This window comes from Lampetra fluviatilis, chromosome 33 (assembly GCF_964198595.1).
Source record: "Lampetra fluviatilis chromosome 33, kcLamFluv1.1, whole genome shotgun sequence".
NCBI lineage: Eukaryota > Metazoa > Chordata > Hyperoartia > Petromyzontiformes > Petromyzontidae > Lampetra > Lampetra fluviatilis.
Window position 1 is genome coordinate 2,371,251 of NC_136307.1, and position 27,990 is coordinate 2,399,240.

Below are 27,990 nucleotides of genomic sequence, written 5' to 3' on the forward strand. Positions count from 1 at the left end.
CCCGACACTGCGTACCTACGTCAACTCGCCCTTGTGCTCGACGCAGCCAGAATTACGAGCAGCTGCGCTTGTAACAGGCGCAGGCGACGCTCTCTGCACAGGCAGACTAAACGGTCGCTGAGAATTAATGGTGATGGTAAAAAAAAAACAAAGCTTGAGCTATTTTGGAAGATGTGCTCATTATCAGCACGTGTCTCAACTGCCTACCCGGGGTAAAGTAGGAGGACCCCTTCTGTTATTGTACTTGTAAAATCATTTCAAACTTGAACGGAATTAAATCGCCTTTCTGAAAGTTGACACACGTTGTGAAGATGTTGCGTTGGAGCCCAGCTCGTTAATTTTCCGCGCCAGGAGCAGGCAACTCGGCACAATCCCCGAGATGGAAACGCAGCAGCAGCACCGTCTTAGTTGCGTCACCTCCCGCCTCCGAAATCCGAGCGCAGGGCGACGATGTCGTGCTGTCGATCGTGGTTTCCAAGCCGCTGGTTCTCACGGTCGACACTTGCGAACTGTTCTAATTCAACGTGGGGGGGGGAGGGCGGTTGTGGCGGTGCACACACCTGTAATCCAGCAAACTTTGGCGATGCTATCCCGGCAACTTGGGATGGCTATCTGCAGGGCGCAATGAAGTGCCTGCAGTGAGTTTTACAGCAAGCGGGTTCATAACATATATTGATTGTTTGGAGAGTCATCCTCTGGAATGTTGTGAAGTTTTTCTGAGCCCCTCTGGTTTTGTTGTTCTTGAAAATAAACGATAGCGACACCCGCCAGGCCCTCAACGTAGGGCCCTGCTTGCTTGGAGAAAGTGTCGGGTCTCACCGAGGCTCTCCTGAGTGATTAGCGTCGGTAAGGAACGGTTGCTAAAGATCTCGCTTCTGTTTGTCTCTCCATTTTCTCTCGCCTGCCTTCCGCCCCCCCTCCCTCCCTCTGCGTTGTTCGTGCTCAATCACCACACGAGCTGCTTCTCCCATTCGTTCAGCGCCTGCTTGTTGGGGGGGGGGTAGGGATCAGAGTCAGGGCCAATCGCTCTCTCTCCCTCCGCTTTAGTGTGGTCTGGAATTCCCTTTCAATTGCTCTCGTCCAGGTGATGGACTAATGCATCATCGGTTCAGCCATTAATATTGCTTTGAAAGCTCACGACAGCCGCATCGAAAAGCACGTAATAAATGAAGTTTTTCCGATTCGTATACGTCGTCTGTAAATAGGTTAGCGTCTTGCGTGCGGCTACTAAGAGGCATTAGCATTCACTGGGTTTTAACGTGAGTACAAAGCCACGTGTTTGTAATTCCCTAGAAAGATCCACGCCTTTGCCATCGTTCGTGAAAGAGTCTGTTGCTGGCTTTCTCCCCCCCCGCTACGTTGGGATGCTTAATTTTGCGTCCACGGCTGCTTATGCTTTTTATCACCGCCCCTCCCCCCCCTCATTACGCGGCGCTCTACCGCGAATCTGCGCAGTATCTGGAGAGCATCGCTCACACTCTGATCTCTGCGAACAGATGACTTTCCACAAGCGCACGGGGCTTAATTAACTAATGACCGCCTTAATTCTATCCACCCCCCCCCCCCCGCGCTCATCCAGAGCCGAGCCGCGTGAGTTTGGGGTGCGTCGTTGAGGCTCGATAGCAACACCACCCCTCCCGCCTCCCAAGCCACCAACAAAACTCCCCAAGCAGCCACCATTCGACTTGGATGCAGCTATCCAAGTTCTCACAAAGTCAGAGCTGAATAAAAAAAAATGACAATAAAATAATAATACAATTATTTAAAAAAAGTGATGTTACATTTTTTTCAAAACCATTTACAAAATAGGAATTCAATACACAGGCCTTCATAATTTTGTATATGGGATGTATGCACCGATATCACTGGCTGGCCATCACCGGTTTGATGCATCCTTGCTGCCAGATGTACGCACGCTCGAGCGATATCCCAGGGGGTGTAACTGTGCTCCCGGTTGAACTTTGCAATGCAGCAACTCCACGCGACGAGGCGCGTGGAGTTGCTGCGCAATAAAAACGTCCTAAAGAACCTCAACACGGGAACACCAGCGGCAGGCTCCCCGGGTGTCTCGCTGTCTCTCCGCACATCGTTGAGCAGAGAGGCAAAGCAGCTCGACCGTGCCGACGACGGGCGGCGCATCATCGTTGTGCGATCGTTTTAATGCAATTTGCATGTGCACTCTGATAAAACTTTAATGGCCACTCCCCGCGCTTTGTGCTCAGAGCCAGAATTTGAGGGATCTGTCACGTTAAAATTAATGTCTGCCATGTGGTTATTCCATCAAGAGGGGATGTACACTTGATTCTACAGGTAGCTTCTTCCACCTATATCAGGACCAACAATGATGCTTCTCAAAACTCCCAAGGGCTACAACCGTCTGAAGCGCTTGCTTCAATTTGCCACGCTTTGCACGCAGCGCTATTTCGTTTTCTATACGGACGGCATCAATAATGAAAGGTGTTTCCGGATACTTTTCCACGGCGTCCTTTTTTATCCCCACCCCCTCCTCTTCCCCGTCTGGCCGACTAGCCGAATGGCCACCGTGCTCAACCGCCGAGCCGGTCCATCCGGGGTCAGTTGCTTCGATTCTGCAACCCGCTCGCACAATTCCGCGGGGGCTAGTTAACCCTGCAGCTTGCCGTGGCTTGCGCTTCTCAAAGGGGCCTCCTCCCCGTGTGTGGCCAACGGCAGGGCCCGAGCCGATTCCTTAGAAATCGTCCGCACCCGAACGGGCACCGGTCCCCTTCTGATTTCAGCGAGCGACGATTGGCTACCGTGGTGGCGAAGATTCTTGTCGCGGAACGGAGCTGCCGGCTTGCGTCGGGCCGGCCTGAGATGAATCTCCCCGTCTCGGTGGCAGCGCTCGCTGGAAGCGGCGGCGTTTTTGCCGACGGCGCGGACGGGCCGTGCGACCGGCGAGCGAGACGCGCGCCATCTGCGGGGGTGGGGGAGGGCGTTACTGCGAGCGCCTCCGGGCCGTGTCTGGAAGACGCCGCGACACCGCAGATTGCTCACCGAGGGCCGCGGCGGCGCAGAACGCCGACGGCCACGTGAGTGGGCGAGCGAGTGACGAGCGTGCCGAGCAGAGGCGCCCCAGGGATTTGACTTGCGCAATGGCGTTAATTTCCATCCGTAACGTCGCTCCGATGGAGTCTCACAGAGTGTAGAGGAAGCGGCGTGTGTCAATGTGACACTTTTTTGCTGATTGGCCGTGTCGGGTGGTGGAGGGTTACGACACATTTATAAATAACGCGATCTAACCCAAAAACGTTTATTATGAGTGTGTGTGTGGTTAACGCACTGCGCTGCAATCCCGGTGACCCGGATTTCGTGGTTTTCTATTCACACGGGTAATGTGGGCGTGCGTTGGGCCTCCACGAGTTTGGGCTTTTGTTGAATGGACACCTGGCGTGGAGTGTTACTATGAACATCGGCATCGGGAAGACAAAGACGGCCAGGCCACTTGTCATGCTGACATAACACTTAGCTGCTCCATGCGTCCCGGTCACTCACGGGCATGGATAGGCACTGGAGCCTGGTCTAGCCTCGACTAAGCTAACCCTAATTTGGGTGAAATTGAGTCTATTCCGAATTGAGTAAATTCTTGCGATCGCCAATGCATTTCAAGGGCCATTCTTTCCGCGTGGAATTTGCTTGAATCGCCAGTCTGATGGGATGGATTTGGCAATGTGTAGCCAAGCTAAACATAGCCGAAGGTCCGCGAAGCTAGATTAACAAAAACATCGACTAGGAATCTGATCCTAATTCTACGTATAATATTCCATTCAGTCTAACGGAGACTTTAGCCTGGCAAATTGCCTTGAGAAAAATTGCGATTCACGGATGCAATTGTCTTGGATGGAAATTTAAGAATCGATAATGGTGCCTTCAGGAAACTCACGTGTAAAATTAGGATGTTTATTTGTCCTGTGCACTGTAGATAACTTTAACACAAAAATACTAAATACCGGCGATTTGCCCCATGGGGGGACCGGCAGATATTCTGAAGGCAGTTGTTTCCAAATTATTCCACAAGCAGTAGCAATTTAGACAATAGGTGATTTCAACAGCCGTGCTATAATCGTCCTCGTTTAACTTAAACACTTGTAGTTTGCGCGCTCGCAGGTACACCTGAAGCAAACGTTTCTAAACGCAAACGATTAAAAATAAACAACGGTTATTACGGACGTTTTAATTTTCTTGAACTTACTGCGACAGGCCCGGGCGATGATTGTTATTAATATTACTACTATGCCAGGCGGATGGTGGTGGCTGTGTGTTCCTGATTAACGACGATAGCGGCGTTGGGCTATGTACACTGTGTGCGCGCCTCCAGATTAACGCTCGGCCCAGCCGCCTCTCTCTCTGACCCGCTCGCTCGCAGCCTGCGCTGCTGCGGCTGCATCGGCCGCTGCTGTTTTCGTTTTTCCCTATAAATCGTGCGGGATTAAGGGATCGTTATTGATCTACGTGCTCTCTTCATTCGATTTGAATTTTGGGCAGGAGTTTTATTCCCTCCCCACCCGCATGTGTTTTGGCACCGTTGCCCACGTACATGGTGCCAGAAAATGTGTTTAAGGTTTGCCCGTACATCGTCTTCAGTCGCACCCAAGTAGAGCTTTTCCACATTGGTGTAGGCCATTCTGTTGAGCTACCGCTTGTGGCCAGGTCGCTTCTGCAAAAGAGCTAAACAACACAGTGGGCCTTGATACTCTTTGGTTCTTTCGGTAAAGTCACGTAGGTATAAACAACTTCTGAAGTGGTTGTCCCACCTGATGACGGACGCTTGTGTTGCACCCGAAACGTCGTGATTTAATTTATTTTATTCTCGACCTACGTGACTTTACCGAAAGAACCAAAGAGTGTGGATCCCTGCAGTCACGAAAACTTCTAATCTAAGTCCGTTGAGTTGCATGGTCCAGGAAAAGTAGGCGTCCTCGGAGACACCGTGAAGGATCTACGCTCACGTGAGGGCTGCTGCAGAACGGGGGTGGAGCAGTGGTGATATGGTGGCAGTGGTTTGCGCGTCGCGGATCTGGTGACCCGCGTTTGATTCCCGGTCACAGCTGAATCCCAGTGGTGGAGTGATATTCAAACCGGTCCTTACCCCCACCCTCTCCTGAATCTACCCGCGCAAACGAGCGCCCTGAAGTGTCGTCGATCGACTCCCATGACAAATACGTGTCGGGGGGGGGGGGGAGGCTTTTGTTCAGCGGTAGTTTGAAGGAAAAGTGCGATTTTGTTGGGTCGTTGAATGATTATTATCCGTAAGTAGTAAAATACACCGGCATGCTTGCATATGCTTATGTTTCAAAGCTGTTAACTGACATAAACTAATGACACCACTCGCCATAAGTAAAGTTACTACTGAGTGATGCCCTTCCACGCAGCACCCGTGCGGTCATCATTCTGCACCGATATGACCCATAACAATACTGCCGTAGTAATAATGGGGCACCACTGTGGCGAGATGTTAACTACCTCGCCTGCTTTACAAGAGGTCGTGGGTTCAATCCCGACGCTGACGGCTGCTGTATATTTGGAGTTTGCGTGTCTATCTTTCCTCGTGGTCGTGTGGATTTTTCTCCGGCCCCTCTAGTTTTCTCTCCATATTTAGAATCGACGTCACGCGTTTTGAGTATTTAGCTGCTGCTATCCATTTCCACGTGACGGTAAGCCACTTCGTTAAGCCATCATTTGTGATCGCCAGGTCGCTTCTGAAGGAGAGCTACATATTCTTGGTTCTTTCGGTAAAGTCACGTAGAAGGGACATTTTAAAAATATTTATATAATTTTATTATTTCCCTTCTACGTGACTTTACCGAAAGAACCACGAATATGAATCCCTGCAGTCACGAAAGCTTTAAATCGAGAGCTACATAGCTCAGTGGGGCCTTACCTGCTAAAACTTAAAAATAGTAGCCATATTCGTAGTAATAACAACAACAATAATCTTTATGGTAGAGTACAGTTGATATTCGCTCCAGTCTCACGGAGTTTGGCCAGAAATCCGAGAGCAGGCCGCGGCGCTTGCAGTTCAGTGGCCTAACCACTGCGCCACCACTCTTACCCCCTTTCCCCTCCCCTCGTCCTATGAAGGATCACAGACTCCAGGGGTTTACTGTACGGTCCACAGTTTGGGTTGTATAGCCACAATAACAATACCGTGGTTTGTCTTTGATGTATCTCTGTGGGTCTTTGAGTCTCGAATGGGTTTACTCCGGCCTATGTTTTAAATAGCATGGCCACAATCGAGCGACATCAGCTTGTCGATGTTGTCATGGCTAATGATGGTAATGCATGCAAGCTAGCAATACGCAGTACACCATAATTTGCAATAAACGATTACACTTATCTCACTTCGTACATGTACATATACACACTCGCAACATAACGTACTGTGGTAGACAGAGAGAGAAAAAGAGAATTGCTATTCTTTTGAATAATTGATGAGAGAATGGATGAGATTTCGTTGTGCGTATGTGAGTGTGTGTATATATATACACACTGCTGTGTTTGTTATTCGACATTGCATGCGCCTGCTTAGGTGAGTGTTCCTTAGCACTGCAGCAGCATTTCATTTGAGTCGTCCACAAAATAGGCGCCTAAAGAGTGTGACGAGTTAACTTGTGTAACCATTGATGGAGACCCATCCAAGAGTTGGTGACCTCCTCCAGGGGAGCAACTACCGAGGGGGTGTTTGAGTGGCGGGCGGCAGATCCAAGGCACATTTCCGGCCGAGATGGATCACAGCTGCTTCGAGGCCCAAAGACAAAGATCCCCCATATAGCCTTAACAGACTGTTGGGGCAGGTGCCATGAGCGAGCACTCAGCGCAGCACATGAAGGGGTGGGTGGCCAACACCATGCCTTGCTGCCTTTGTCTCCCCAGTGGTGATGTTTACACATCGCACCAGACACTGATTTGAGGCTGAGTCTACCTAGGGGAGGCCCAGGACCGGTTCAGGTAATTGTCAGTGGTGTTGGCCCGTGAGCGGGAATCGAACTCGGGTCGCTGGGTTGGTAGCGCGGTGCGCTCAACGCGACGCCACCGCACCAACACTGGCACATACCGAGAATCCTTCATCCAGCGGCAGATAAAGAATGATCGTTCCCCGGCACACCCCCCCCTCCCCGGTGGGATGATACGGCCTTGTTCGGTGAGGTACAGCGGCGTCAAACTGGCCGAGATCTCTCGTAGGCTCGCAGACGTGTTACGCCTTTGTTCATGCAACCAGCGGGGGGGTCCGCATTTCGGCATAAAATTAGCGATGCACTGCGTAAAGTATGACGGCACGTCTCCACACCACTCGCAGACACGGCGACATTGTACAATACAATGTTTTCTGGGATACCGGGCTGGGCAGTTGTAACCACAAAGAACGTGCCACGTGTGTGTGTGTAAATATACGGGGAGCGGTAGTGTAGCGGTTAGCATCCCTGTGTCTCTCTGAGCTATGCTACGAACTCGGTGACCCGAGTTCGATTCCCGCTCACGGCCAACACCAGTGACGTTTATCTAAACCGGTTCTGTTACTCCCCGAGTCCGACTCGGCCTCAAATGAGTACCTGGTGCGGTGCGAAAACATTGCCACTGGGGAGACAAAGGCGGTCGGGCGTGGTGCTGGCCACCCACCCCCTCATCTACCGTGCCGGCCTTCATAGGTGCTCGCGAACAGCACTTGCCCCAACAGTCTCTTTAGGCTATACGGGGAATCTTTGTCTGTAAAATCCATCTTATTTTGGCCTTTCCATACACTGCACAGATTTCACCGTAATTAAGGCTTGCGTAACCTTTTTTTAATTAATGTTAAATGTAAGCAAGCGGTTATATTTTCTCCCCAGTGACTGCACTGATTGGCCTGCACGAATAGGGCAAAGGTGTGTGTGTGCGTGCGTGCGTGTGCGGATCAATGGCAATACTGGAAGGGCACTGCTTGCTTAACTTTAGTAATGATTCGACTTCAATTTGGGATGCGTCGCCAAGGTTACTGCCGGCCGCAGTACCTTTTTGCGCACTGTCTCGGCGCGGCTAATTGTTACCCGCTCGCGTTAAGGGATTTTATTTAGGCCGCACGGCACCATGGGAAAAGCCACACGACACCATGGGAAAAGCCGCACGGCACCATGGGAAAAGCCGCGCGCAATCTCTAGCGCGCATATATCGAACGTCCTTAATAATAAAGGGAAACATTGCGCCATTAAAGCATTTCCGTAATTTTAAAACAAACGTAGCGGGACCGAGGAGGCCTTCGTCCGGCAGTGGATAAACAATAGCTGACGACGATTATAACACGTCAGCTGTGTGATGGTTTTATCCCCTACATTATACCGAGGTTTGTTGCTTCGATAACTTGCATGGTAGGGGAGCGCTGCCGTGATGATGATTCTTATGAAGAGCGGAACCGCTGTGCGCTTGGCATGTTGATTTACTGCCTCCATAAATAAATTGACTACACTTTCAGTTCATGGTACATCGCATATGCACAATAAATATATATTTTTTATGTATAATGAACTTCTTTCGCACCGCACGTAGCCAACCGTGCTAATGGGAGGGGCGGGGGAAGGACAACAAACTTAACACAAAAAGCAGAATATTTATTTACGCGAGAGAAATCCGACGAGCTATGAAGCTGCTTTTTACAGATGACCAGCAGGTGCGGGTCAGAAAGGTTAATGCCTGCTGTGGCGGTGGCCGGAAACAGGGAAGACGGTGACGATTCGTGAGCGTGCGCCAAGCAGAGACGGCGGGAGACGCACGCCGAGAATTAAGAGGAGAGACCGAAAGGAAAACGGTGAACAAACGCTAATTAGAGGCATCATATTGACTGTTCGTGAAAGCGAGTGGGCTGGAGTAATGAGATGAGCTCACGTGCGTGGGAGCTGCACGGATTGTTGCTGCGTCGCGAGCTTGTGAGTGATAGCATCCCAACTTGCTGCGGAGGCCTGAACCCAGCAGTGGATGAATCAAAGCTGATGGCGCTAATGAGCAGCGCTTGGCCCTGCCTTTGCCACGGGGCCGTGTTGTTGGTGTTTTTGCTCTTGTTGACGCCAAACTTTGTGCCGCGAGGGCGTATGGGACATCACAACACCAAGTGCCCGTCGCAGCCGAAAAATGAGCAAAAGTCGGGGGCGCACGCACCCCCTTTGTTTTTTTTTTTTCACGATGCGTGAGCCGAGATGCTGGGGGCCGCTGGCGGAGGTGGGGCGGGGCATTTTCTCGCCAGCCTAAAGCTCCCTGCCGCAGTCCCGGCTAATGAGCGACCATATGGCCCCCGCTAACAAACCGTCAAATTCGCCGGCTCGCCGTTGCAGGGGGCTTTACTGTTGTTGCGGCACCGGCGGCAGCGTGGAACTCGTGCACACCGTGTGAAGCGCCCACTCTCCCTCTCTCGCGCGCGCGCATCTCTCCCCAACCCCCCACAAAGACAAAAGATCTCCCGTTGTCGCCTTAACGGACTGTTGGGGCAAGTGCTGTTAGCGAGCACCTAATGCAAGCTGGCACGGCAAACGAGGTGGTGGGTGGCCAGCACCATACCCGGCTGCCTTGGTCTCCTAAGTGGTGATGTCTGCACATTGCACCAGGTGCTCATTTGAGGCCGAGTCGAACTAGGCGAGGAGGCCCAGGACCGGTTCAAATAATCGCCACTCGTGTTGGCCGTGAGCAGGAATCAAACTCGAGTCGCGGGGTTTGTAGCGCAGCATGCTAACCGTTGCACTACCACTCCACGCACGCACTCTCGCACGCTCGCGCACACTCTCGCACACATGCGCGCACACTCAGCGCAAATCCTCTTTTCAGCTTTTCAATGAGATTGTTGTTTGTGCGGCTCGACGGGGATTGTGGCAGGCAGGGTAGGCTTGCTGTGGAAACCTTGCGCGTGGTACGAGAAACGCCTTTTGGACCTCATTACGTCCGCTGTTTTGGGACTTGGCTAAACAAAGACGTTCTTTTTAAACAGTTCAAGGAGAAATCGGAAACTGTCGCAAAGTATTAAGGTGGGGAGAGAGCGCGCAATCAGAGACGACGTTTCCAAATTATTGAGATAACCCTAAAGGTGTCCCTGCAGTAAGCAGCAGCACATCACTGCTCAAGTACCCTATTTTATAAGTGCCCCTTGGCATGTGTAATTTTTTCATTAATTTTCAACTTTGGGTCTCTCCGCAGAGGCGCTGCGATGCTCTGCGGGCTTCAAATACTTAATTCCGCTGCAATCAGGAGTGTGTGGACATTAACGCCAGCCTTCCACTTAATTTGATTACAATACGAGCTGATTTTTTTTGTTCAACCGTCCTTCAACTGTCTGAACACCGGGCGCTATCCGACTTTTAATTGTCGTAAGTCTGATGCTCATCAGCGCGCGCTCGTGTTTAATACCGCATATAAAACTAGCAGGGTGCAAACAATTAAAAGTTTCTGAAGCAAGGTTGTGACCACGTAGTAAGCGACACGCGCTCGTTTTACCATAAAAATACTGGAGCCATATGGGTTTTAGCTCTCAGGCCAGATGCCCCATGCGGTGATAGGATTTGCCACTGAAAAGGAGAGCGGGGGGGGAGCAATCAACGAGAGCCCGTTTACCAGGACTGTCATTGCATTCAGCATCTCGGGTGGGGATCTTGAGGATTTGTCCCAACCTCCTCGCGCACACGGCGATAAGCCCCCCGCACTTTGCGTACACCCGTGGACAGACGAGAAAGGACAAAAGGCAAACAAAAAAAAGAAAAAGATTAAAGACTGAAGACATATTGGGCACTGGGGCACGACGCGCCACGGAAGGGGCAGAGAGACGAGTCGACGCGGTTGTAACGATAACGCGACGCCCGTCGATTCGCGAGGTTTCCGACTCGATCCGCGAGGTTGCCATCAACTCGGTTGTCATCAACTCGGTTGTCATCAACTCGGTTGTCATCAACTCCGTTGCCATCAACTCGGTTGTCATCAACTCGGTTGTCATCAACTCGGTTGTCATCAACTTGGTTGTCATCAACTCCGTTGCCATCAACTCGGTTGCCATCAACTCGGTTGCCATCAACTCGGTTGCCATCAACTCGGTTGCCATCAACTCGGTTGCCATCAACTCCGTTGTCATCATCTCCGTTGTCATCTACTCCGTTGTCATCAACTCCGTTGTCATCAACTCGGTTGTCATCAACTCCGTTGTCATCAACTCCGTTGTCATCAACTCCGTTGTCATCAACTCCGTTGTCATCAACTCGGTTGTCATCAACTCCGTTGTTATCAACTCGGTTGTCATCAACTCAGTTGTCATCAACTCCGTTGTCATCAACTCGGTTGTCATCAACTCCGTTGTCATCAACTCCGTTGTCATCAACTCCGTTGTCATCAATTCCGTTGTCATCAACTCGGTTGCCATCAACTCGGTTGCCATCAACTCGGTTGCCATCAACTCGGTTGCCATCAACTCGGTTGCCATCAACTCCGTTGTCATCATCTCCGTTGTCATCTACTCCGTTGTCATCAACTCCGTTGTCATCAACTCGGTTGTCATCAACTCCGTTGTCATCAACTCCGTTGTCATCAACTCCGTTGTCATCAACTCCGTTGTTATCAACTCGGTTGTCATCAACTCGGTTGTCATCAACTCCGTTGTCATCAACTCGGTTGTCATCAACTCCGTTGTCATCAACTCCGTTGTCATCAACTCCGTTGTCATCAACTCGGTTGTCATCAACTCCGTTGTCATCAACTCCGTTGTCATCAACTCCGTTGTCCCGCTGTGAGCGAGGGGACTACTGGCCACGAGAAGCTGGCTGTTACAGTTACCTCCGTTTCCCGGCGTGACGTTAATTGTCGTCCAGTTTGTGCCGACCGCCAAAGAGCGGAACGTAAATACCCCGCTCGCTGAGAGTGGAAATTTTAGACACGTGTGCCACGAAGCCTTGCAAGAGACACCTTAAGTTGACTTGCTTTTAATGAATTAATATTGGCCTCGATTTAAAGGCAATCTCGCCACATTTGTTTATTGACACGTAACGTGTCTGCGGTCAATGTGTTTCACCGTTATAAGGCGGTGTTTATGGCTACCAGGGTGAATTGCTTTAATTTGTCATTGTATACCGCAGTAAAACACAACCTCTTAATATTTAATTAATATGAATTAATATTGTTTACTTGCGGTAAGTCTCTCGAAATTCATTAGCCGCGTCGCAGGAGAGAGCTCTTGCAGTTTTGCTTTTGGATTTGTGTAAGACTCATTGAATCCATTACACCGGCACACAATCTTTTTCCTGCAAATCTTGTCACGGTGCCTTTTTAACATGCAGATTAAAGCAGTCGGCCCACTTTGGTAATTTCCCCACAGAAATTAGTGGCCAGCGATGGCATACGAAACTTTCTAAAAGAAGAAAAAAACGATCGCACTGCTCTCTTATCTGCCACTGGTCAACCTCTGGGTGTGCAGAGTCGTTTATGGCCCAAACCCAGCAGGCCAGAGTTATTGGCGCTATCGTGCAGACATCTGCAGATCATCGTCACCACCCCTCTGGTCGTTGGAACCCAAGCGGGGAACAACTCCTGCAACCCACAAACAACAAAGACAAAGATCCCCCGTGTAGCCTGTAACAGACTGTTGGGGCAAGTGCTTTTTGCGAGCAGCACCTATGCAGCCCGGCACGGCGCACAAGAGGGGATGTGTGGCCAGCACCATGCACACACACTCGCACACACGGCAATATCTCTTGTCCAGAGCGCCTCTAAACACTCGTAACTGATAAATGGCAGAGCACGCGTGAGGTTTGCATTGGATCAGCAATCGCAAGTCGTACCTCGTAAAAGCAGTCGAGACACGAGCCCGCCACCATGATGGCCGGCTTGAAACGTTTCTCCCGCTACTCCCTTGAATTCTCCAATTGGTTGCCTTTGTCTCTTTGAATTTAGCAATTTGCACTGGAATAATAATTAGTAATGGGCATGGTTCTGACTTGTGAAGCTCATAGATATGCAAGGTGCGCACGCACGCACGGGTTTGGGAAGCTGACTATACTGTAATTGTTTGTTAAAAATACATTTTTCGTGTTCGGCCGCCCACAATGCGTACGTTACGATCGCGGGCGCAGCACCAGGGCACCTCCGATTTAGCACGGTTGGCTACGTACGGCGTGAAAGAAGCTCAGCACAGACACTACATGGAGACGTTTAATTTGTCTATTTAAAAGCTATTAGTGCCTTCCTTGCAGCAGTCGATAGAGAATGTTCGGTGAGAGCCGGGCGGGTGGGCGTGGGTGGAGGGGGTAGGGGGGGATGCCGTCCGGCCTCCAAAGTTTACGTAACGCCTGGCATTTAGGAGGTGTCGGGTGAGACAGAGGCAGATAAGTCCCCGCAATTCCTGGGATTCCGCCCCGCTAAATGGGCCCCCATTGATTCGCTTTCAATTCCTCCTTTTGGCTTGCAAATCCGCCGCGCGCATGTGTGTGTGTCTTTGTAGGGCATCTGGCCCCTGGCTTGTTGGAGCAAGCACGCACGCGCGTGTCTTGTTTACATACCTTGCTCAGGGCCGCAATGCCTTCTTGAGAGTGTTGGCGCGCTGGTTTAGGGGTCGCTTGAAAGTGTTTTTGGCAGCCTCGTGTAACGCCCCCCCCCCCTCAACACTACCACATTTCGCCAAATACAAATATAAGTAATTTGGGAAACATGACAGAAAGCAACCATAGCCTGTGACAGTCTGTTTGGGGCAAGGCTGTTAGCGAGCACCTGTTAAGGCCACTATGGCTGATTAAGGAGGGTGGTGCTGTGGCTGATACTACTGCTTTTAAACTAAACTAAAACTAAAATAATTAATATTTTACCAGTAAGGCCCACTGAGCTGGCTATCACAAATGATAGCTCAACGTACGTGAACATGTATAGCAGTCAAATATCTAAACGCATGTTTCCGAATGTGGAGGGAAAAACCGGAGGACAACGGAGAAAAATCCACGCGACCACGGGAAGAACCAGCAAATATGTACAGGTGTCAGGGTTGGGATCGAACCCATGACCTCTCGCATGCCAGGCGAGGTACTTAACATCTCGCCACCGTCTGCCCGCTGCTGATTTTTTCACTCGCCGCACCAAATACCCGTCAGGTTGAGTTGACCTAGGGGATGCCCAGACCTGGTTCAGATCAGAGGTCGCAAACGGGTTTTGATTCCTTACCCGTACCCGGCCGCACCAGGGTCCCAAACGGGTACCCGTACCCGGCCGGGTATGGGTACCCGTACGCTACCCGAAATGAGTGACAAACAGTTACTCACCGGTGACTCACGGCCTACCCGTACCCGTACCCGGCCGCACCAGGGTTGCAAACAGGTACCCGTCTGGGTACGGGTAGCCGGGTATCGGGTAGGGTACGGGTATTGGGTACCCGGTTGCGACCTCTGGTTCAGATATCACTCGGCACTGACGTTCGCCACGGCCAGCAGTGAAAGCGAGGCCCCGCTGGGTTCGGCGTGCAGCAGCAGGCTCGCCGCTGTGCCAACGCTCCACCTACATCCGACGAATGCCGATCGAAAAACGTTGATTCTGACAACGCACAATATTGATGCAGGATCAATGGTAATCTGTGCGTCGTCACGTCCGTATTGGGTGGATTGTTGAGACAAGTATTGTCAGCAAGTGCCTGCTAACGCCTCAACACACACACGCACACTCATATATAATCTTCGTGATTACAAGTTGTGTGCGTGTGGGGTGACTGCATACTGCAGAACCCATCACCATTGGTTAGTATGTTCTTTTCTCAGTTTTTTTTCGTATAACGTATAAAATATTTACGCTTGTCGGTCAGTTGAAAAGTGTGCATAGCATATATATAGAGATAGGGTTCGTCACGCTTTATATGACATCAATGCAATAATCCTCATTCCATTGGTTATCCACTGCTGGATGAAGGTCTCCCCCACTCCGTCGCCATTTCATCACTGTTGTCAAAATCAATATATTGCCAATCTCGTCAAGGGGCAGTAACCATCACGCGAGCTTCGGTCATGATGGCAAACGGCAGCGGATTTTGGTTGCTGGCCATCAAACAAAGACGGTGGTCACCGCATCGCGCGCTTTCAGATGCGCTTCTGCGGCCGTCTGGAACGCGCTCTCCCTTCCGATACTAGGAAGTCACAGGGAGCTGTGGACTTTCAAATCTAGTTTGAAAACAAATTTATTTTGAACTGCTTTTTGTGTTGGCAAGGTTAGGAAAGAAGTTCTACATATATACACTGTCTTTTGATAGATCAATCCATCTCACATCTGCAGACGCGCTCATCTCAATCTCTGTGGTGGTCGCCCTCCAGGACACGTTCTCTCTTTTGGCTGCCGTTCCTAAACCGGCCTCGTCCATCGGCCATCAACCACTTGTCATGCCCACGCCCCACGTATTGCCCTCAAAATTCAATACGATGTCTCTAATTTGTGTTTTTATTCCCTGACTAACACGATCCTCTTTCTGCCTCTCAATGCATTTCCAAGCGCACATATCTCGGGATGAAAGTCGTGGTCAATATGATCAAATTAAAGAGGCTAACAAGACAAGAGCAGCCTTGGAGTGCCATTGAATTTGAGGATGAAAATCAACGCACCGTTGTAGCTTATGAAGGATGTTTTCACAGCATACTGCCCACGGATGGTATTGATCATAAACACGGACACTTGACGAAGAAAATGGAAGAAATCCGAAAGGTGCTCGGAGAGATGCACGCTGGGAATTAAATAATCCATAATGTATAAATGAGCGATCCTACAAATGAATACCTCTTGGTGAGACGTTCCTAATGGCTGCATTATTATTCATAGATTGGAACCCACATCATCGTCATCATTGGCCAGGGTCAGTCCGCTGCGAGATGAAGGCGTCCCCAAACAGCAGGCCACCTCTCACGTCCCAGCGATGGATTATTCCACCCAGCACCCGCTGCACACTATCCGATTCCATCGCTCCATCTCCTCAACGGTGGACCGTCCTATTCGTATGTAGACCCCCCACCACCATAGGAGTGTGGAATTTCCACCAATCGGCTTTCTGGCCGCCAGCAGGGATGCCCAGGAACCCGGTGCCCGTTATCGCATGGAGGCACTTCGAATATTAACTAGATGAGAGGCGTTTGACCTCCATTATCTCTTTTTTTAATAGAAACCCTACTCGCCATCATTATGGACGGCAAATTATTACACTCTTACAGTTATAGTTTCCGTGAGTATAGGATTTGTGATTTGGGCATGAATGCGGTGCTAAGTGCCATGAGCCTGCCTCGAAACTGCCTGTCACGGGGTCTTTGATGTCAACTTTCTAGCAGAGAGCACGCTTTGATCTTCATAAACAGCAGCGACCATGTTCAATCCACTTCTGGATGAAGGCCTCCTCCAGGCCATTGCCATCCCTCATGGTCATGTAATGAACTGCTATCATCGCTCCTCTCACGTCCACCTTGCAGCAGAGAGCGAGCACCCTTGACAACTCCATCGCTCGTGACTGTTACTGACGTAGGCAAGGACACCAACTTCCAACCGTGAGGTTGCTCATCCGTATCTACAGCACGAGCGCAGTGCCATCGTTGTGCGGTGCTGTGCTCCCGACGTCCACGCTGCCCTCCTGCGCTAACCCGCGTTGTTGAGCGTGGCGAAATATGATGGACTCCCCCCCCCCCCACCACCAACGACCTTGCGTGGTATTGGGGTAGGCCCTTGTCGAGGAAAGGGCCATGCGTGTTTACAAGTTCCCTCTGGCACCATTCGCAGCGGTAGAGAAGAGTCGACCTAAAATGGAAGAGAAAAATCCCCAACACTGACTTCCAGAAGAGGCAGCCTTGTCACGTGACCGACCAGAAGGTTTCACTCGACTTGTTTGCACCGACTGCTCAGCAGCAGCAGAGCATGTCTCCGTAGTTCCGTTGTGCATCGTTAGATTTGGAGCTCGGCCGGATTTGTCGGTTATATTTCTGAGTGGACTAAGATTTATAATCAACGAGTTTTCGTGGGGGCTTATTCAGGTCACTTTAAAGGTGGTAGCCACCCTACGTCCTGCCTCCCGAAGCGGGCAACCCCCGTACGAGCCTCGCCCAGCATGACCCGGCTGGTGATGCTGATAACCCTAACCCTACCCTACGCCTACTCTTAGGTTTTTTCGGTAAAGTCACGTAGGTAAAAAATAAAATAAAAAATTAACAAAAGTAATAATTAAAATAAAATAATAAATAACGACGTTTCGGGGGCAACACATTTACTGTATCACTGATACAGTAAATCTAGCTGTGACGGTCCCACCTGATGACGGAGACTTGTGTTGCCTCCGAAACGTCGTGATTTATTATTTTATTTTATTTCTATTATAAATGTTTGATTTTTACCTACGTGACTTTACAAAAAAAACCTAAGAGTATGAATCCTTGCAGTCACGAAAGCTTCAAATCTAGAACCTACCCTAAGCCCTAACCTCCCGTCGAGCGGCACACGTGGGAACATAAGTGCGACTTTGTTCCCAAATATGTTGTATTAAATCCGATTTGTTGGGCAATCAAACCGATAATCGTTAGAGTAATCTAACTTATTTGGGTTGCCCAGCTCCAACAATAACAATAATTATAGCGTAATAAAGTTACAGAGAGAATAATTGAGAGGTTCAGCAAGCCACAGGCAAGCTTGAAAAAGCAGACGGCAATGGCGCTAACATTTTCCCAAGCTCTGCGATCCTCTTGAGATGTTTGGACAACGCTGGCGAGATTGATGGAGTCTGGCGGGCGCTAAACCGACTGCGGTGGCAGGGCCCACAGACGGTGCTGGCATTTGCGTGTCATGGCGCGTCAGTCTTCCTCCACCACAGTGGTTCAAGGCTGTGACCCACAGACTCGGTCCGGTCCGTTCAAACATCTCATTCATCTGTGGCCCACATTGCTCGTGTGTCGAGTGGATCATTTTTCTTTATTTCCCCTCCCCCCCCCGAAGTGTGACATCCTTTAAGCTGCATCTCCGCACGTCCTTCGGTGGCATGCTATTGTGCGCGTTTACACTTGGACATCTGTGAGAAAGGGCTTCCGAGCTCATCGCATTCCTCCAGTCCGAATAAAGATTCTGATTCTGACGTTGAGAAACCGGCTTGGGTAAACAAGCGGCTCGATTTATATGCGTGGGTCGTGTGTGAAGTTACAGTGTACATTTAAAAGATGGGCTTTGACTAAATGTCTAGGATTAAGTATTCCACACAAGTCTTGATCTCAAGACAGGATTTTGAAATACCCTCGTGAACCTTCAACTTATTGGACTTTTAAGTTTGGAATGTGAATTATTACTCTGACATGTCATAGTGTACTTAAACCTGGTAAGGGGATTTATAACGGCGCTGCAAAAGCCGCGATATGAACTCGAGTGTAAATCTCGTACAGTCTCTGTTTATACACGCGCGTATTTGTCTTTCGCCCCACTCGTCCAGTCGCTCGCTGGTTCGCGAAAGACGAAGATCCCCCCCCCCCCCCCATATAGCCTTCAAAACACGCTGTTTGGGGGCAAGTGCCCTTAGCGAGCGAGGAACCCGATGCCGAGCGTCGTCTCTCTCTCCACGCGGCGGGAAGCTTCTCCCGGTGTGACTGAGCGGCGTGCGGGGCCCGGCAGCAACGCGGCGCGAGAAGCTGCTGCTGCTGCTGTGGTGGCGGCGGCGGCGGCGTTGGCGTTCGATCGCTGGTGGCCGTCGCGCCGAGGTCGCCGAACGTGCCGCACGCGAGAACCTGCTCGGGGTTGTCGTGCGGAGGCGTGCGGTTTGAGCGCCGCGTGTTCGGCGCGGCTGCCCCCATTGTTCTGGCGTAAATATAAATGTAGGGTTTTATTTGGCCCCCCCCCCCTCCTCCTCCACCCCCGTGAGTCAGCCAGTCACCACCTGCGAGCGCTGCAATGCGGTTCACGTCTCCTGCAGCTTCACTCGGCGTGCCAGACATGGCCTTTACGAGCGCTAATAACGATAATCGCGAGCGCCGCACGCTCGGGCAGCATTACCGTGGCCATTAAACGCGAATCGACATCGTAATTTTTTCCAACGGCTAATCGTGCAACTCGACTCGAGTGCTGCATCCAAGAGCAAAGGCAAAAATACAAAGGCGACCCTCCCCTGTGTTGCCCTACGTAGATAGCGAGCGGCACCCACGAAGGCCGGCACGGCGCACGAGCGGGGGACGTGGTCAGCAACGCGCCCGGCCGCCTTTGTCTCCCGAGCGGCGATGTTTTACACACTGCACGAGGTGCTCGTCGAGAGCTAAGTCGCCCTCGGAGAGGCCCAAGAGCGGTTCAAATACTCGTCTGATGTTGGCCCCGTGCGGGAATCCAACCCAGGTGGTTGGCTTCATAGCGCGGTGCGATAACAACTGCGCTACCCCCCCCCCCCCACACAAATCGAAGGCACTCGCACGCACCGTGCACGCGCGCGCATATGCACGCGCACGTGTGCCTTGGCTGTCTCAAAGCTTGGAGGGGTGGGGGGGATATGGAGCGGGGCTACCTGAGAGGCCAGGATAGTTTTGTAATTGACACATGGGTTGACATCAGTTGAGCTGCAAGCAAACGCAGCCCGCAGGCATCACAACCGAGCAGTGAGCCGCAGCAGCCGCCGCGTGATCGTAGATGCCTGCCAGCGTCACGTCGCCAGCGTCACGTTTGCGGAGGCGGTATTAATGTGGCTGCTCGCGATGATAATTGTACGGTTTACATGTGCACCCCCGAATATGGGTGTAATCTCGGGACGCAATATCGAACGATGGCAGAAATGAAAAAGAAATGGCGTGAGCAAGCGGAATGAATGTCTAAGGTAGAAGGAACACGCGCATTTACAGCGGTAATATTAATCACCATGGATTAGCACATGTGAAGAAAATGGGGATTAAGATTTTTAAAAAAATCTAGATTTTGCGATTAAAATTGATTTGTTACGCTCGCAACCGCATCAATTCACGCATGTACTTCCAGTGTGTTGTACTCTGTGTGTTTATACTGCTGTAGGTTCTATATATTCACGCCACTGTAGATTCTATCGGTGCCGCAATTTCATTCTTGAATGGAATCGTGACACCGAATTTTGACAGTTCATCAAACCGTGGGGGGAGTGAATTGTTACCTAGTTACGTTAGAATTCCCCGCTGATTACTGGGATCACGGGAGAGATTTAGCAACAGATTGGCGGAGTGATCGCGAGAGAGTGACGCCGGCAAGAGAGAAATGTTGTGAGAGAGAGTGAGAGAGCGAGCGCGAACAGGGGGAGATACAGATCGGGAACAACGGGAGAGGTCGCTGGAGAGATTGCGAGAGGGAACAAAATAGAATGAGGGGGGGGGGGAGAAAGTGAGAGAAAGCAACGGATCTCAAGAGAAAATGAACAGAGAGAGAGCGAGAGAGTGAGAGCGAGCTGTAAAGAATAAAAGAAAGAGACTTTATCACAAAAGACTGGGTAAGACCACTGCCAAGCCCAATAACAGTTGGGTCAAAACGCGCCAATGAGAGCCACTCGTCTCTCTGTCAGAACAGGGTTGCCACCTTTGAATTGAATAACGTTTGTACAAAGATCACGTGGAGGACATGAAACGAAGAGGACAAACGAGATGGACAGTCCCAACGATACGGACGGTGCGATGTAAATGAGACTCGCGGCAAAAGAACAAAGATTAAAATTCCCTGTTTTTGAAGTCAAATCGTGACAATCAAATCGCTGCCTGGGTGAATTTGTAACACGGCGGCATAAATAACGCGTCTCGAGGCACGCCCGATTGGCTCGCATCGAAGACGCCGTTGCGCTTCGTGTTAACAAAACGCTTCCACACCGGTCACGGTGAACCGGGGCGCGCTTCTGCTGAAGGCGATGTGGCCCGTTGGTCGCGCCATCATCACTTGGCATTGTTGCCCCCGGAGCTATTGTTTACACGTTAATTACCGGGGCCCCCCGAGAGGAAAGAAGAGAGATCCCTTAAAAGGGATCACGACCCGAGCTGGTAAGAAGCGGGGCGATTATAGGCCTGACACCGGCTCCAAGAGAGAACGCAGGTCTCATTCCACACGAGGGCCCGGTTAAGTGGACATTCAGCCGCTGTTATTTCTCCCCTCTCTCTCTCTCTCTCCTTGTCGGCTTTATCCACCCTTCCAGAAGTAATAAACTCCCCGTGGTCACCTGCATGTGCGGCTATCTCTTGTAGGAGATCATCCTGCGGCTGTGCGCGCGCTCGTGTGTGTGTGCGTGTGTGTGTGCGCACCGCGAAGCGGAGAGACAGCCGAGGAGGAGCTGCCGCTGGCCGGCGCTGCGACTCGCTGCCGGGCCAGCGCGGGCAGCGTCGCTGAGCTCTATAGCTACAGGGGTGGGACGGTGGCCATGGTGGGCACGCGGTGGCAGCTGTGGGATCGGTGGGAGCTTGAGCCATCGACGTGCTATTGAGTGCAGGAATTTGGAGCGTGCACGCCCAGATCACCACGTGGGCCGCATTGAGCGTACATGTTCATTCCATGACTGTTCTGCCTTAAATCTCCCGTGATGAATATACAAAGAAGCACAATTGGTGAGACAAATGAACCTGTTTGTTGTTCCCAAAAGCGTTCCTAAAAAGAATGGCGGTTACGTTTTCTGACGTTTGTACGCCGTAACCGCGGAGAGTTTGGCGTAGGGGATTGCACGCTGTGCCACGAACTCTGCGACATGAGTTTAATTCCCGGTCATGACCAGCGTCGGTATCCAGCGACCCCATCACCTACCCGAACCGACCAGCATGGCGAATTATGGTCAGATAGCCCCCTCCATGACCAACACGGCGTGGGGGAAGGGCTTCAGAAATGGATTGACAGAAAGGGGCTGTACACGAATATTGTTAAATTATGAGGCTGTTGCCTAAGTGAATGACCCAAAGTGGGGAAAGCTGTGTTCTTGTCTTCCCAGGGAGATCATACGAACCCGTTCACGAGATGTATAACCAAACACAGACCGGAAGCAACAGGAGAGCTTCACCATTCTTGCCTGATGAAGCTGATTGTAATTATCAGCGAAACGTCATACTACTCAAATTTCTCTCTTCAGCACACCAGTGGGCTAAAGAAGTGAATTATTTTGTCCTTTGAAAAACGTGACACATTTTTTACTGTTTGGCCGTGTCGGGTGGTGGAGGGTTACGACACATTTATAAATAACGCGATCTTACCCAAAAACCTATATTATGAATAATATTGGTCGCGAAAGCCTGCCACGTGTTAAATTGACAATCGCCCCGTTTTTTCTATCAAAGGTTCATGTGCACCAGGGCCACGATCCCAAAACTCCAAGCGGGCAGCAAAAAAAAAATTCTTAGGAACTGGCCGAGATGATTTTGACCTTAATTTCACGATGGTTGCTGTCCCCCCACATTTGTGAAATATGGGCAGTGGGTAGTTGTGAATCCGACATTGCATTGTAATCCGAGACTGGCGTTCAGCCTCAATGTTCGGGCCTTTATTCAAATCCCAAAGGCACCGCCGGTATTATTAGGGTTCAGGGCTAATGCCTGTGCTCTCATTTATTTCCATTCACCTCTCCTAGGAATACTTGCTTCGTCTTTTCTTCTTTTCTCTGTCGAAAATCGAGGCAATTTTTTTTTCTTTTTTAGGCAAATTAAAAAATTTGAGCGAGACCGCCCAGTTTCAAACTTTATGGAAAAATAAAAAATAATTGGCGGCCACGGTAAACGTGGGCGTTGTGTGCGGGGCAGGAGCCTGCACGGGGACAGGGCGCTGTTTGCAGCGATGCCCTGGGTACCCAACCCTATCCAGAATCTATAGGGCACCACATCTATAGGGTACCAACCCTATCCAGAACCTATAGGGTACCACACCTATAGGGGACCAACCCTATCCAGAACCTATAGGGTACCAACCCTATCCAGAACCTATAGGGTACCAACCCTATCCAGAACCTATAGGGCACCACACCTATAGGGTACTAACCCTATCCAGAACCTATAGGGTACCAACCCTATCCAGAACCTATAGGGTACCAACCCTATAGGGTACAAACCCTATCCAGAACGTATAGGGTACCAACCCTATCCAGAACCTATAGGGCACCACACCTATAAGGTACCAACCCTATCCAGAACCTATAGGGTACCAACCCTATCCAGAACCTATAGGGCACCAACCTTATACAGAACCTATAGGGCACCAACGCTATACAGAACCTATAGGGCACCAACCCTATACAGAACCTATAGGGTATCAACCCTATACAGAACCTATAGGGCACCAACCCTATCCAGAACCTATAGGGCACCAACCCTATCCAGAACCTATAGGGCACCACACGTAACAACCCTATCCAGAACCTATAGGGCACCACACCTATAGGGTACCAACCCTATCTCGAGCCTAGATGGGCAATGGTGACACTTGGAGGAAACCCATTGTTGCCCTAACCCTCATTGGTGTCAAATAAGGCCCTTGCAGCAGAATTTAAATCAAGGAAACACGCAGAAATGCCATTTGTGGGTGTTCGACTGGGTAAAGAGCTACCTTTGTGTTGCCGGCTGTAAGACGTAAAAAAATAATGTATTTAGTTAATTCTTACGAGTAAATTCAACCCTCTAGCTCGGTGATGTTCATGCTAATATTGACTCGGGCAAATACGAGTTGCTGAACAGTGACTGTAAAAGGTTGTTCCAGCGAGGAGCTGTAAACCGATAAGGCAAGTAAATATTTGTCAATTGCCGCTCAACGAACACGTGGACTTGGACGGCCGCCGCTGCCGCCGTGTACCGACGCTTTGTGCTCTTGAACCCGGGGCACACGCACAGCGCTCACGTTTCATGGAAGACCGCCGGCAGTGGCGGGGGGGGGAGAGAAGGTATTTATGGGGAGTAAAAAAAAATCATGCGGACACAGCTGCTCGCGAGGGCGGCAAGGCCTACCTGATCACGTATTTAAGTGCAGCATGTTTGGGATTAGACGCTTGGTACCTGGATCACGTGTGATCGTCGTGTTTAATTTAACGGAGCCACTCTAAATGCGGTGATCACAAAACAAAATAGTACGTCCGTTTCACCAGCAACTGCAACAACTTAATTTGTAATCCTTGCTATTAACCACAATACATATAATTATGGGTGGGGTGGGTTTCATGGAAAACACATTTACCCATGTCTGGGTACCTCGCTAATAGGCAGATAGATCTATGGTGCGTCGTCATGCTTAAAAGTCTTACCATTTATGTTAGGTACATTCGCCAATTTTTTATTTGTCTCATTATTTAGAGTGGACGCACATTACCACGAGCGATGCTTGAAGCTAGATGCGACGGCCTTGTTCAAGTGAAGTTATTACAAAGCCTTGATTACAAATGGATTTGCCGCCATTAAATTTTGTCGCGGCTTGTTTTTACTTAACAAGCGTGAGCCATGTGGATGCAGAGCACGCACTTTGTAGCCGTTTTGTGTTCGCCTAACATATATACATTCTAGTGCGGCAGGGTGATGGAATGGTGGCACACTTGCCTCACAGCAGGGAGTCCTGGGTTTGATTCCTGACTCGGGGTGCCTTTCTGCGTGGAGCTTGTTCGTCTGCTCTTCTTGGGATGGGTTTCCTCCTGGTTCTCCGAATTCCTTCCATCGAACAAAAAAAATAACTTAATGTAACTTCCTACTGGCCAAGGAATCCCAATGCTGATTTCTCAAATTTGTAATTGCGCACAGCAAGACCGCCGCGCTCCCTCCTGGGAAAATTTTTTTTTTCAGGACCTTCCTGGAAGAGTCTTGGGAGTGGTGAGGCTTTCGTGATGAACTAGCGTGACAGTGATTTATTCTACGCTCTTTGCCCGATGAAATGCATTCTTTTCTCTTTCAGTACTGCACTTTTAAAAATTTCAGGCCCACTGAGTTACTGTACATCTCTTTTTCAGAAGTGACCACAAATGATAGCCCAACGACATGGCTTATCATGTGGAAATGTATAGCAGGCAAATACTCTGAACGTACGTCGATTCTTAATGCGGAGGGAAAAAACCCAGAGGACCTTGAGAAAAATCCACATGACCACGGGGAGAGAGACGCGCAAACTCCAAATATACAGCAGGGGTCGGAGTTGGGATCGAACCCACCACCTCCTGTATACCAGGTGAGGTAGTTAACATCTCCTAGCCACCATGGCGCCACATGGCAGGAGCCAGTCTCTGTACAACAACTTGCTGGCGGGCTGCGGATGGGCTACCAGTGAAGCGGTACTCAGCGTATTGTCCTCCAAGGGATTGTAAGCCCAATTGAACCCCAGCCCCCCACTGGGATTCAAACTCGCAATCATCCAATTACGAGTCTGGTGTTCTAATCAAAGGGCCCAGGTAACAATGAGCTCCACTAATTATTCCCATGCACCGAGCACTCGCTGCCAAATTGTCCGTCTCAATTTACTCGCCGGCTGATAGAGACCGCGGCGGCGCGTCTAGAGGAATGTCCTTCGAAAGCCCCCGGTCTCGAGGAGCGGCGTGTGGAGCAACGCGTTGGCCGGGCGGGCATTCTGCGACAAGGCGCCGTCGATTCGTCAGGCTGCAATCGACTCCGTTCACGCTCGTGATGCGTGCATTTATGATAACGCGAGGTAGTTCAAGTTCAAGTTCATTTATTAGGTATAGCCCTGTGAGCCATTCGGCTCTTGAATCGGGTGCAACCGCAACAAACAAAAAACAAAAACATGAACAAAAAAACATCTTAAAGTGAATGTGACCGAGTGCAAACAGAAAATCCAAGAAAAGACAGCAAAATATTGCAGAAAAAAACACCGTACACCAACGCAGTGTGCAAAAATCCCAGTGGGATGCAAGTCAAACAACCAACAACAACCACAAGACAACTTAGATTAAGGCCATCAGTCTAACTCTGTACTACAACAAACAAACATGGCTAAACCAATACACTTTTCGAAATCCGTTAGCTGAAATCAGTTAGCTGGCTGTTGGATTTGGGTGAGCGTACTGCTCCATGAACCCGGCGACCACTCGCATCAGTGGTGAGGCGATATCTCAAGCGGTCCCGGGCTTACCCTTCACCAACCCCCATTGACCAGCGTGGTGAAGTATGGTCGAACAAATTTCGCCATGGGCATAGCGCGGGGAAGCCGTCATCCAGTAGAGGATTGACAAAGGACTCTAAATTATTATTATTAAACACGTAGGCATTCGTGACCAAAATTATCCATAATATAGGTGTTTTGGGTTAGATAAAATGAGCTTAAAAAAATGTTAATTCGATGAACTAGTAACGAATTGGCACGTTTTGTCTACGTGACAAATCTTTACCAATTGGCTGTGACGGGTGGTGGCGAGTTTAACGACGCATTTCTAATTTACTAAACTTAACCCAACAAAAACCGCATGGATTATCATTGTTATATTTTAGACTCTACGTGGAATTCATTCATGTGACCCTCACGGCCACAATTCACCACTGTTCAACAACAGCAAGTGATTGTTGGGTGATATTTTGGCCCTGAATCGCAAGGGGAGGGTGGTGGGTGGCAGTGGAGACGGTGGGCCCCACATCCCTCTAGTCGCTCACCACAGAACAACAACAGCAGCAGCAGCAGCGCAGTTGCCGTGGTCGCACTTGAGAAGTATCGCGGCAATCGCCAAATAAATATAAAGACTTTAAATAAACACACAGCTGCCAGTTTAAAGCCTCGGTATATTGACCGTGTCTTGCATGCATGTAGCGCTACTCGGTGTGCGTGCGTGTGTGTGTGTGTGCGCGTGCGTGCTTGCTTGCGTTTTTCACCTGAGAAAGCTCCCGTGCGTGCGTCTTATACTGGAGGAATCCCGATGAGCTCTTTTGTTCACAGATGTTCAGTCGGGGCGGGTCAGAACATTATAACAACAAACAATACAAACAAAAACACGATGGGAGTGCACAGTACAGGAAAGGCAACAAATCACCCAAAGACATACTAATGAAACTAAACCATCACCATCCCACCAGGCAAAGCCCCCTGAGGCATCGTACAGCCCTTGCTCAATTCACTGCTGGATTAAAGCCTCTCGGCGCCGCTCGTGGCCGTAGTTTGACCATGCTCGACACTCGTCGCCGGGAGTCGGTGAACGACGGAGCCCGGTGGTGGCAAGCGGCACCGCTTCAGATTGCCGCGCGCCCACCGATCAGCGATCAGCAGCCGTGGCCGCTTGCCGCACTCGAGGCAAAGACGGTCACCGCGTCGCGCGCTTTCAGACGCGCCTCTGCGGCCGTCTGGAATGCTCTTCCTTCCGATATTAGGAAGCCGCTGGGGAGGTGTGCGCTTTTAAAGCTCGATCGAAAACAGATTTCTTTCGAACTGCTCTTTGTGTGTGTTTAGTTTGTTGTCCTTCCCCCGCACCTCCAATTAGTACGGTTGGCTACGTATGACGCGAAAGAAGTTGAACATACATCCTTACATTGCCGGGTTCACAGCTTGGTGCACGGACCACTGTGCTTCCACTGCAACCTTATGTACATACATACATATGCGAGCACGCGTGTGTGTGTGTGAGATTCATTTCAATTTGGAGCTCATCCACATCGTGGTCAACTCTTGCAAACGATGCCAAGGCTCCTGGACATCCACTTTGCAGGGGGGTATTAAGTGCTTTGGTAACAACATAAATTACGAGGCATGGACAAGCTTGCATACTGGGCCCGTGGGGAGCTTACCAACGGCTAGGCTGTTATAAAAGGTAAAAAAAACATCACGAGGTAATAGTTTGGTTCTACGATTGCTTGCTGCACTGGAGGAAGCTCTAGCCAGGCCCATCTCGGTGGTATCTTCCCCTACTCTTCCACACTGGTCAGACATCCGGGGAGATGGAGGAGAGTACCCACACTTTGCCCCACCGCACTTGACCCGCCAATCGACTAACCGCGCCGCCGCCGCCATTATACCGCCGAGTGGTCAGAGGCGTATCGGATTCGACAAACCTGCCCGTCGCTTCAGCTGCCTCGCCGCGAGATTGAACCAACGGCATCTGGATTGCAAGCGCAGCGTGATGGCCATTCCATCGCG

The 27,990-nt window shown here is 50.4% G+C and overlaps 2 protein-coding genes across 7 annotated transcripts in view; one reads left to right on the top strand and one right to left on the bottom strand.

The window, feature by feature from the left end:
* LOC144943931 (fibulin-5-like) overlaps positions 1-27,990 on the bottom strand; it is a 610,861-nt gene that overhangs the window by 529,609 nt on the left and 53,262 nt on the right. The gene's annotated exons all lie outside the window — the stretch shown is intronic.
* Positions 1-27,990, top strand: part of MACROD1 (mono-ADP ribosylhydrolase 1) — a 198,500-nt gene that overhangs the window by 119,990 nt on the left and 50,520 nt on the right. Inside the window, exon 5 of one of the 6 annotated variants that reach the window (XM_078871822.1) lies at positions 19,109-19,695. The exons of the other annotated variants lie outside the window; for them this stretch is intronic. Within the exon in view, the coding sequence (XP_078727948.1) occupies positions 19,109-19,494 (386 nt within the window). The 3' untranslated portion in view covers positions 19,495-19,695. Of the gene's footprint in view, positions 1-19,108; positions 19,696-27,990 lie in introns of those variants that run through there. 6 annotated transcript variants of the gene reach the window in all.